This window comes from Ursus maritimus, unplaced genomic scaffold (genome assembly GCF_017311325.1).
Source record: "Ursus maritimus isolate PB19 unplaced genomic scaffold, ASM1731132v1 scaffold_17, whole genome shotgun sequence".
NCBI lineage: Eukaryota > Metazoa > Chordata > Mammalia > Carnivora > Ursidae > Ursus > Ursus maritimus.
In genome coordinates this window covers 59,673,986-59,684,303 of record NW_024424119.1, presented here as the reverse complement: position 1 = coordinate 59,684,303, position 10,318 = coordinate 59,673,986, and the positions used below count along the sequence as shown (strand labels likewise).

At 65.3% G+C, this 10,318-nt stretch overlaps 1 protein-coding gene across 2 annotated transcripts in view; it reads left to right on the top strand.

The window, feature by feature from the left end:
- The window catches only part of ABCA2 (ATP binding cassette subfamily A member 2), a 22,170-nt gene extending 15,131 nt beyond the window's left edge, over positions 1-7,039 (top strand). For both annotated transcript variants that reach the window (XM_040632239.1, XM_040632240.1), the window contains 23 exons: positions 237-476; positions 558-764; positions 1,034-1,136; positions 1,239-1,558; positions 1,639-1,852; positions 1,947-2,052; positions 2,148-2,259; positions 2,341-2,401; positions 2,480-2,654; positions 2,829-2,944; positions 3,019-3,166; positions 3,458-3,581; positions 3,673-3,805; positions 3,891-4,008; positions 4,145-4,323; positions 4,395-4,536; positions 4,606-4,740; positions 4,857-4,960; positions 5,040-5,132; positions 5,240-5,342; positions 5,411-5,548; positions 5,621-5,827; positions 6,272-7,039. In XM_040632239.1, the coding sequence (XP_040488173.1) occupies positions 237-476; positions 558-764; positions 1,034-1,136; positions 1,239-1,558; positions 1,639-1,852; positions 1,947-2,052; positions 2,148-2,259; positions 2,341-2,401; positions 2,480-2,654; positions 2,829-2,944; positions 3,019-3,166; positions 3,458-3,581; positions 3,673-3,805; positions 3,891-4,008; positions 4,145-4,323; positions 4,395-4,536; positions 4,606-4,740; positions 4,857-4,960; positions 5,040-5,132; positions 5,240-5,342; positions 5,411-5,548; positions 5,621-5,827; positions 6,272-6,307 (3,314 nt within the window). In that variant the 3' untranslated portion in view covers positions 6,308-7,039. The remainder of the gene's footprint in view (positions 1-236; positions 477-557; positions 765-1,033; positions 1,137-1,238; positions 1,559-1,638; positions 1,853-1,946; positions 2,053-2,147; positions 2,260-2,340; positions 2,402-2,479; positions 2,655-2,828; positions 2,945-3,018; positions 3,167-3,457; positions 3,582-3,672; positions 3,806-3,890; positions 4,009-4,144; positions 4,324-4,394; positions 4,537-4,605; positions 4,741-4,856; positions 4,961-5,039; positions 5,133-5,239; positions 5,343-5,410; positions 5,549-5,620; positions 5,828-6,271) is intronic.
- The last annotated feature ends 3,279 nt before the right edge of the window (positions 7,040-10,318 follow it).

Sequence of the window (10,318 nt, the reverse complement as noted above, 5' to 3'; positions counted from 1 at the left end):
GCTCACTCTGCCCCTGTCTCGGGACCAAGGGCTCTGGGTGGGAACAAGGGGCCACGATTCCCTGCCAGGCTGACTCTGGGGCTGAGGAGCCTGGGCAGGGAGGTGGCCATGGGACTTGGGGCTCCCCAAGGCGAAGTGGGGCTGAGGGTCTTGGGCGGGTGGGTGAGCAGGGGGACCGGGGTCCCAGGCAGGCCTGAGCCCCGCTTCTCCCGTCCCTGGCCCCTCTGCCGCGGCAGACGTGAAGGAGTCCAGGAAGGATGTGCTGCCGGGGGCGGAGGGCCCGGCCTCGCCGGGGGAGGCGCACGCTGGCAGCCTGGCCCGGTGCACGGAGCTGGCACAGTCACAGGTGTCCCTGCAGTCCGCATCCTCTGTGGGCTCTGCCCGTGGCGACGAGGGAGCCACCTACGCGGATGTCTGCGGCGACTACCGTCCCCTCTTTGACAACCTGCAGGACCCCGACAACGTCAGCCTGCAAGGTGGGGGGCGGCCGGGCGGGGCTGGGCGGGGTCCCTGTGGGGGGCGCGGAGCCTCCTGCTCAGCCCCCACTCCCTGTGCAGAAGCCGAGGCGGAGGCCCTGTCGAGGGTCGGCCAGGGCAGCCGCAAGCTGGAGGGCTGGTGGCTGAAGGTGCGCCAGTTCCACGGGCTCCTGGTGAAGCGCTTCCACTGTGCCCGTCGCAACTCAAAGGCGCTCTCCTCCCAGATCCTGCTCCCCGCCTTCTTCGTCTGCGTGGCCATGACCGTGGCCCTTTCCGTCCCTGAGATCGGTAGGGCCGCCGGGCCAGGCAGAGGGACATGGGGGCCAGCATCCCACTCTGGTGGGACTGGCTCTTCCCCACTCCTGAACCACCCGCTCTGGGCCTGGACACTATGTCCAAGACCGGCAGGCATTCTGCGGGGCTTGTCTGGGGCTCAGGCATCCTTGGGACCCAGACCCCAAGCTTGGACCCTAAGGGTCTTGGGAAAGAGGGACCTAGGCCTGGGGGCCGCCAGTAGGCAATGAGGACCTGCTCAGGCTCCCCACGCACCCCTCCAGGTGACCTGCCCCCGCTGGTCCTGTCACCCTCCCAGTACCACAACTACACCCAGCCCCGCGGCAACTTCATCCCCTACGCCAACGAGGAGCGCCAGGAGTACCGGTGAGGCCGCGTGCCAGGCAGCCGTGGCGAGCAAGGGCTGGGTGAGAGCGCGGAGATGGGTGGGCATCTCCCCACCCAGACTCATACTGCGGGTTCCCCCAGATTGCGACTGTCTCCGGACGCCAGCCCCCAGCAGCTCGTGGGCACGTTCCGACTGCCGTCGGGCGTGGGCGCCACCTGCGTGCTGAAGTCTCCCGCCAACGGCTCCCTGGGGCCCATGCTGAACTTAAGCAGCGGCGAGTCCCGCCTGCTGGCCGCCCGGTTCTTTGACAGCATGTGCCTGGAGTCCTTCACGCAGGGGCTGCCGCTGTCCAATTTCGTGCCGCCCCCACCCTCACCCGCCCCGTCCGACTCCCCTGTGTCCCCAGAGGAGGACCTGCTGCAGGCCTGGAATGCTTCGCTGCCCCCCACCTCTGGGCCAGGTAGGGGCCCACCAGGCTGCCTGTGGGGGGGGGCAGGGGATGGCGCGGTCCCGAGCTGACGGTACCTGCCGTGCCCACAGACAACTGGACATCGGCGCCCTCCTTGCCCCGCCTGGTGCGGGAACCCGTCCGCTGCACCTGCTCTGCGCAGGGCACTGGCTTCTCCTGCCCGGGCGGGGTGGGCGGGCGTCCACCCCAGATGCGGGTGGTCACAGGAGACATCCTGACGGACATCACCGGCCACAATGTCTCCGAGTACCTGCTCTTCACCTCTGACCGCTTCCGGCTGCACCGGTGAGCCGGGTGGGCGTTGCGTGCCGGCTGTGGGCAACGGGGCAGCCCACCCGCTGCGTGCTGGGCCTCACCGCCCCTCGACCTGCCTGCCCAGGTACGGGGCCATCACCTTTGGCAATGTCCAGAAGTCCATCCCGGCGTCATTTGGTGCCCGGGCCCCGGTCATGGTGCGGAAGATCGCCGTGCGCAGGGCGGCCCAGGTGAGCGGTGCAGCCCCAGGCCCTGCGGCCCCCGGCTCTCGCCCGAGGTGGGCAGGAACCCACGGGGCTCTTAGGGCACTTCTGGGTCCCTCCAGGTTTTCTACAACAACAAGGGCTACCACAGCATGCCCACCTACCTCAACAGCCTCAACAATGCTATCCTGCGCGCCAACCTGCCCAAGAGCAAGGGCAACCCGGCGGCCTACGGTGAGCCTGCGGGGGTAGGGGGCGGGGTGGGGGCGGGGCAGGGCGGGCAGGTCCCTGAGGCTGCCGTCCCCTGTGCCGTAGGCATCACTGTCACCAACCACCCCATGAACAAGACGAGCGCCAGCCTCTCCCTGGATTACCTGTGCGTACGGGGCAGGGGGCGGGGGCTCTGCCGCAGGCCGGGGTGCCAGGCAGGGGCTGACGGCTGCCCTGCCCCCAGGCTGCAGGGCACGGACGTGGTCATCGCCATCTTCATCATCGTGGCCATGTCCTTCGTGCCGGCCAGCTTCGTGGTCTTCCTGGTGGCCGAGAAGTCCACGAAGGCCAAGCACCTGCAGTTCGTCAGCGGCTGCAACCCTGTCGTCTACTGGCTCGCCAACTACGTGTGGGACATGGTGCGCCCTCCAGACGGCGGGGGTGGTGGTGGCGGTTCCCGGTACCCCTAGCCCCCTGCCGTCCCGTGACCCTGTCTCCTGCCAGGCCCGCCAGTCCTGCCCCCGGGGCCCTCCCCCAGCCCGGGGCCCCTCCCCCCGCTCCCGGGCCCTCACCTGCCGCTCCTGCTCCCACAGCTGAACTACCTGGTCCCGGCCACCTGCTGCGTCATCATCCTGTTTGTGTTCGACTTGCCGGCCTACACGTCACCCACCAACTTCCCTGCCGTGCTCTCTCTCTTCCTGCTCTACGGGTAAGGGGGAGCGCGCCAGGGAGTGGGCCGGGGTGGGGCGGGCCAGCTGCTGACCACTGCACCCTCCCCCGCAGGTGGTCTATCACCCCCATCATGTACCCGGCCTCCTTCTGGTTCGAGGTTCCCAGCTCGGCCTACGTGTTCCTCATTGTCATCAACCTCTTCATCGGTATCACCGCCACCGTGGCCACCTTCCTGCTGCAGCTCTTCGAGCATGACAAGGTGGGGCAGCGGGCTGCAGGGGGGGCAGCGGGGCACAGCGGGCAGCGGGGTGGCGGCGTGGTGGGGCCCGGTGGGCAGCAGGGCACAGCGGGGTGGCAGGGCAGTGGGGCTGCAGGCCATGGTGGGGTGGCGGGGCAGCGGGATGGCGGGGCCGCGTGGCACGGGGGCAGCGAACACGGTGGGAGGCAGGGCAGCGGGGTGGGGGCACAGCAGGCAGCAGGGCAGTCGGGTGGTGGGGCACAGCAGGGAGGCAGGGCCCAGCTGGGCCCGTGACCCCCTGTGACCCTCCAGGACTTGAAGGTGGTCAATAGTTACCTGAAAAGCTGCTTCCTCATCTTCCCCAACTACAACTTGGGCCACGGGCTCATGGAGATGGCCTACAATGAGTACATCAACGAGTACTACGCCAAGATCGGTGAGCCGCGGGCTGGTGCTGGGCAGGCTCGTCGGGACTTGCCGGCGTGGGGCGGGCCCCCGGCACAGGCCCTGAGCCGGCTGCCCCACAGGCCAGTTTGACAAGATGAAGTCCCCGTTCGAGTGGGACATTGTCACCAGGGGGCTGGTGGCCATGACGGTGGAAGGCTTCGTCGGCTTCTTCCTCACCATCATGTGCCAGTACAACTTCCTGCGGCAGCCACAGTGAGTTGGGGAGTGCCCGGGGGTGTGGGGGCCATAGCAAGTTGGGGAGCGCTGGGCGATGGCACTGCCCGTGCTGTCCCCGCAGGCGCATGCCAGTGTCTACCAAGCCTGTGGAGGACGACGTGGACGTGGCCAGCGAGCGGCAGCGAGTGCTGCGGGGGGATGCTGACAACGACATGGTCAAGATTGAGAACCTGACCAAGGTGGGCCCTGGGCTGGTAGAGCGGCCAGGTGGGGGCGGGACCCGGGGGCGTGTTTCCAGGCAGGGGCGGGGCCCCGTGGGGGGCGTGGCTCAAGAGCCGGCCCGCGCTGAATGGGTTGATCCCTCCCCTACGCCAGGTGTACAAGTCCCGGAAGATCGGCCGCATCCTGGCGGTGGATCGGCTGTGCCTGGGCGTGCGTCCTGGCGAGTGCTTTGGCCTCCTGGGCGTGAACGGCGCCGGCAAGACCAGCACCTTCAAGATGCTGACGGGTGACGAGAGCACAACGGGGGGCGAGGCCTTTGTCAACGGGCACAGGTGCAGGCGGGCGGGCGCCTGGGCGGGCGGGGCGACTGTGGCCGCCGGTGCTGATGGCACGGTGTCCCCAGCGTGCTCAAGGAGCTGCTCCAGGTGCAGCAGAGTCTGGGGTACTGCCCGCAGTTCGACGCCCTGTTCGACGAGCTCACAGCCCGAGAGCACCTGCAGCTGTACACGCGGCTCCGCGGCATCCCCTGGAAGGACGAGGCGCGGGTGAGGGGCGCCCGGGCAGGGGAGGGGCTGACGGGAGGGCCGGGCCCTGATGTCCGTTCTCGCCCCCAGGTGGTGAAGTGGGCCCTGGAGAAGCTGGAGCTGAGCAAGTATGCGGACAAGCCCGCGGGCACCTACAGCGGGGGCAACAAGAGGAAGCTGTCCACAGCCATTGCCCTCATTGGGTACCCCGCCTTCATCTTTCTGGTGAGCCGGGGTGGGGGTCGGCCCGACCGCGCCCCTCCGCTGGGCCGGGGTGGGAGGCAGCCAGTGGGCCAGCTGGGGTGGGCGCCCTGCGGTGGCTGAGCCTGCACCGCCCCCAGGATGAGCCCACCACAGGCATGGACCCCAAGGCCCGGCGCTTCCTCTGGAACCTCATTCTCGACCTCATCAAGACGGGGCGCTCGGTGGTGCTGACTTCGCACAGGTGTGTCCCTGCCCTCGCCCCTCCCCCACTGCTCGGCGCCCAGTGCCCCGCCCCCCACGCCAGCCCCTCTCTGCCACAGCATGGAGGAGTGTGAGGCCCTGTGCACACGTCTCGCCATCATGGTGAACGGGCGCCTGCGCTGTCTGGGCAGCATCCAGCACCTGAAGAACCGGTGAGCCGGCGGGGCCAGCGTGGGGCGGCGGACTGTGGGGCCTGTGGCAGGTGGGGGACGGGCTGCCCTGGTGGCTGGGGACCCGGGGCCACAGGCCTGTCCCGCAGGTTTGGGGACGGTTACATGATCACGGTGAGGACCAAGAGCAGCCAGAATGTGAAGGACGTGGTGCGGTTCTTCAACCGGAACTTTCCAGAAGCTGTGCTCAAGGTGGGTGGGGCCCCAGGGTTCGGGCTTGGGGGCCCGCTGGGCGGCCTCTGAGCCCTGTGCCCCCCCAGGAGCGTCACCACACGAAGGTGCAGTACCAGCTCCAGTCGGAGCACATCTCACTGGCTCAGGTGTTCAGCAAGATGGAACAAGTGGTGGGCGTGCTTGGCATTGAGGACTACTCCGTCAGCCAGACCACCCTGGACAACGTGAGTGCCCCGGGTCTGGGGCATGGGGCTGGCTGGGCTGCCCCCGCTCACCCACCTGCCCCCGCCCACCAGGTGTTCGTGAACTTCGCCAAGAAGCAGAGTGACAACCTGGAGCAGCAGGAGACAGAGCCGCCCTCGGCCCTGCGGTCACCCCTGGGCCGCCTGCTTAGCCTCTTCCGGCCCCGGTCCGCCCCCACAGAGCTAAGGGCACTTGTGGCCGATGAGCCCGAAGACCTGGACACAGAGGACGAGGGCCTCATCAGCTTCGAGGAGGAGCGGGTGAGCCGCGTTCGTAGGGTCCGTGTGGCCAGCGGGCTCAGGCTGTGCGTGAGGAGAGGCGTGGGGAGGAGTCGCCTGGGGATTTTTGCGGTCCTGAGCTCAAGGGGACGGAGGGGTCTCGCTGATACTTAGGGCTAAACACGGGAGGCCCTGGGCACGGGCAGATACACAGTCACTGCAGACCCCGCAACACTGTGCAAACCCTGAGGGCCTTCAGAGACAGGCAGAGCAGAGTAGGGGGAGCGGAGCCTGGGGACAGGGGACAGCTGGAAACACTGTAGCCACCAGCCTGGGCAGACAGAGGCCACAGGAGGCTTCACCACTGAGGAAGAGCTCCAGGGAGACGGAGGAGAGCTACCCGGTCCCAGACCCAGGGTGGGTGGCTGGGGGGGATTGTGGACGCCTCCCCAAGCCCGGCCGGCCTGCCTGCCGTCTGCCCACCAGGCCCAGCTCTCCTTCAACACGGACACACTCTGCTGACCACCAGGCACTGGCTGAAGGACATGCAGTGGGGACAGAAGTCAGGCGGTGGCCGCGGCCTCACCCGTGCCCCCAGCGCCCGCCCACAAGGCCCTGGAATGGGAGGTCCAGGACCAAGGGCTTCATGCCCCCTCCAGCCCCTCACCTGTCCTCAGCCCTGCCTGAGGCCACTGCGCTGCCCTCCCCTGATCGTGCCAAAGGTTGGCCTGGCCCTGGGCTGCGCACACCCTACCCTCACCCTGCTCTGCCTTAAAGCCTTGGGGTCTGGCCGGCCCCTAGTCTCCGCCCCTCCAGCTCTGCCCACCGCCCCTCAGGCCACTGGGGTGACACAGGCCACCAGGTGCCACCAGACTCTGCTGGCCAGGCCTGACCTCCTGAATGGGCTTTTCGCTGACCCCCCCCAGTACTGATGGGCTGGTCTGGGCTGAGAGTGGGGACCGGGGTAGGTCCTGTCCCCAGGCCCTTATTTATTTTGCTTTAGGAAGAGGCTTCCTCATCTTGCTCTCATGCAGGGAGGCCCCCAGCTGAGGGAAGCTGTGGGCATGGGCCAGGGAGGGGCTGCCTCCAGGTGGTGGGCCGGGTGGCAGGAATGGAGAAGCTGGCTCCACCGGCCGACAAGGGGCCGGATCCCCTCCCCACCCTCCAGCTGCCATTGCACACCCACCCGCCCGGGAGCCGGACCTGTACATAGCGCACAGTTGTTTGTTTTAAATAAATAAACAAAAAAGCCCATGCAAGCCTGCGTGTGTGGAGTGGGGTGTTGGGGTGAAGATGGGCCCCCTTGATGCCAGGGTTATGGTCTCTGCCTCACGGGCACAAATGCAATGTCCCTGAGCACTGAGCCCAGGGTGAAGAGAAGGTGACCGGGTTAGCCTGGAGGAGGGGGTGGGGCCCCTCATCCCTCTAAACAGCTGTTGGCACAGATGGGGAAACTGAGGCAGGGGCCGTCCATCACTCCCCTCCCCTGCCCCACCCACACAGCCCGGACTCCCTGCCTGGAGGCAGGTCCTGAGTGGGCTCTTTTGTGCCATGTTGCCCACCCTGGGGGTGTGCGCTCCCTGCCACCTTCTCCCCGACCCCTGAGCCCAGGGTCCACTGAGGGCCCACAGGCCGGCTGTGTGTTCTGGACTGTGTCCATCTCATCCAGGATGGGGGTTTGCAGGAGGAGGTGACCTCTAGGCTGAGACCCAAGTCCAGGAGGGGATGTGTGCAAAGGTTTGGGGCAGTGCGGAGGCTCCCAGGAACGGGGCGGGGGGGTGGGCCCGGCTTGCAGCAGTGGACTTGAAGACAGGCCACAAGGAAGGCCATAGAATCAGCGCCCCTCGAGCATGGCCATGGTTGTCTCCCAGCAGAGACCCCTTCAAGGGGACTGGAAGGGACACAGAAGACTCCCTAGGACGATGGAGGTTCATGTGAACAGCTTCTCAAAACCCTTTTACCCCGGTGCTGGGCGGTGGTTTGCAAATGGTGGTTTTCTTTTTTTTCTTTCTTGTTTTTTAAATATTTATTTATTTTGAGGGGGGAGGGGCAGAGGGAGAGAATTTCCAGGCAGACGCCCGGCTGTGTGCGGATTCCCACACCCTGAGATTGTGACCGGAGCTGAAACCCAGGGCCAGACGCTTAACCGACTAAGCAGACGCCCCCAAAACGGCAGTTTTCTAATTATTTCATCCTTTGTGTTTATTAGCTGGCATTTTTCCAAGGATCTCCACTTTCAGAAATACGTCACTGTGGATTCACGGGTTTTTAAAAAACCGACATGTTGTTCACTGCCGTCATCTTCAAGATTTTTTTTGTAAAGATTTTGTTTATCTGTTTGAGGTAGAGCACTGGCAGGGGGCGGAGACAAGGGAGAAGCAGGCTCCCGGGTGAGCAGGGAGCCCGATGCGGGACTCGATCCCAGGACCCCGGGATCATGACCTGAGCCGAAGGCGGATGCTTCACCGACTGAGTGACCCAGGCGCCCCATAAAGATTTTCTTATTGTGGGAAAATACACTTAATATTTACCGTTTTAACCACTTGTAAGTGTATAATTCTATGGCGGTCTTTTTTACGCTCTAACTGGATTCAGCCAGTGGGAACTCCTCCGTGGTGGTTGTGTCCTTTTGACTTGTCCTGGAGGGTTTTTTGGAGACTTCCTTTCCGTTACCGTGTCCCGCTCTGCTTTGTACGTCCCCGCTTGTCTGGATTCGGCCGTTTTCCAAGGAGCCCTGGTTCCTCTCGGTGGAAGGGTATTTGGAACCCCTCTTTGGACTCCGGGTGGGCTCACGTGTCTCTCTCAGTGGGCAGAGCCAGGAAACACCTGTCAGCGTTCCTGCCACGCCCCCACTGCCGCGGGCCCCCTCCCATCCCCCTACAGGTCCGAGTCTCCTTTCAGAGCCGACTGTTAAAATGTGGCTGGGAAGGGGCCACAGCCAGGGCTCAGGGGTTGGAGGAGGCCAGGGCTCTTTGGACTCCGGGTGGGCTCACGTGTCTCTCTCAGTGGGCAGAGCCAGGAAACACCTGTCAGCGTTCCTGCCACGCCCCCACTGCCGCGGGCCCCCTCCCATCCCCCTACAGGTCCGAGTCTCCTTTCAGAGCCGACTGTTAAAATGTGGCTGGGAAGGGGCCACAGCCAGGGCTCAGGGGTTGGAGGAGGCCAGGGCCTGCAGCTCCAGGGACTGCGGGCCAAGATTCCACCCCCCCGTCCCCAACCCCGTAAGGAAGGGAAGGGTGTGAGAAGGGCACAGCAGGCCGCTCTGTGGATGCCATGTGGGCGCTGGCAGGGTTTGCTCCGCCCACCTATGTCATGGGCCAGTTAAGGCTGGTGACCGTGAGCTTCTGGTCTCGTTCGTTTAAAAACATGGCCTTTGAAACCATGGCAGGAAATTCAAACATGTCTGAGGATGTTCTCTTGGCTTTTTTCAGAAGGACAGGAGCATAGTGGACGGACACACAGTGATGCAGTGGTTTTCAGCTGGGGGGAGGGGTTCTCTCACTGGTCCCTGAGTTACCGCAAACAGCTGCTTCAAACAACAGCAACGTATTCCCTCAGTCTGGAGGCCAGAGGCGCAAGAGGGAGGTGTGGGCAGGGCTGGTTCCTTCAGGGGCTGCGGGCGAGGGTCTGGTCCATGCTCTGCCAGCTGCTGGTGCTTTCCTGGGGACCCTCCTTGTAGCACCCCCCCCACCCATGCACGTCTGTGTCCAAATCTCCCATTTACATGGACACAGTCAGACTGGAGTAGGGTCCCTCCTGATGACCTCACTCTAACATGGTGACTTCTGTAAAGGCTCTGAGGTGCTGGGAGCTAGGACTTTCAAGGTGAAGGGCAGGGGCACAAGCCAGCCACGACGCCACTGAACCGAGACTAGAGAGACTCACCTGGTCTGTCCTCTCCTGCGAACTTACCAAGACTCTCCCGCACGCCGGGGGGGGGGGGCTTGCCACCCAGGGGGACAACGTGGACCTGTTTATATGTCCCTCGTGCATTCCCAGGGACACTTGTGGGCGGGTTCCCAGGTGGCTGAACCGTCTGGACGGTTTTGCCAGCCGACGGGGCGACCGGAGCAAAGCGTGCTCACACCCTTGATGAGTCCGTGGGTAATGCCCACTGCAGCCTGGGACCCGGTCTTGGCCTCGCTCGACTCTCGGAATAAGCGAGAAGTGAGACACACTCCCACGCACAATGCTCTGAGCCCCTGCTCACTGGGGCATGTCACGCTTCTCTACAGATGCGTAAGGCTGTTTCAGACACACAAAACCCCACGGCCGTTGGAGAGCACCTGCAGGTGTGGCGGGGCCTCGGGCCCCTTCCTCGGGCTGTGGCGTGTGCGCCCGGGAGGCGGATGGCACATGAGCCCCCACCGCGTCGCGGAGGAGCAGCAGGGGTACTGGTGCCCCGGTCGTCTGTCGGGCCAGCACCCAGGCTGTGCCCGGGAGCCCTGAGCGGCCTGGGGCCCCGGGGGAGGAGGCAAAGGCGCGGGGCGGTGCGGAGCCTTTGCAGGCCCCTCCTTCGGGGCACGCCCCCCC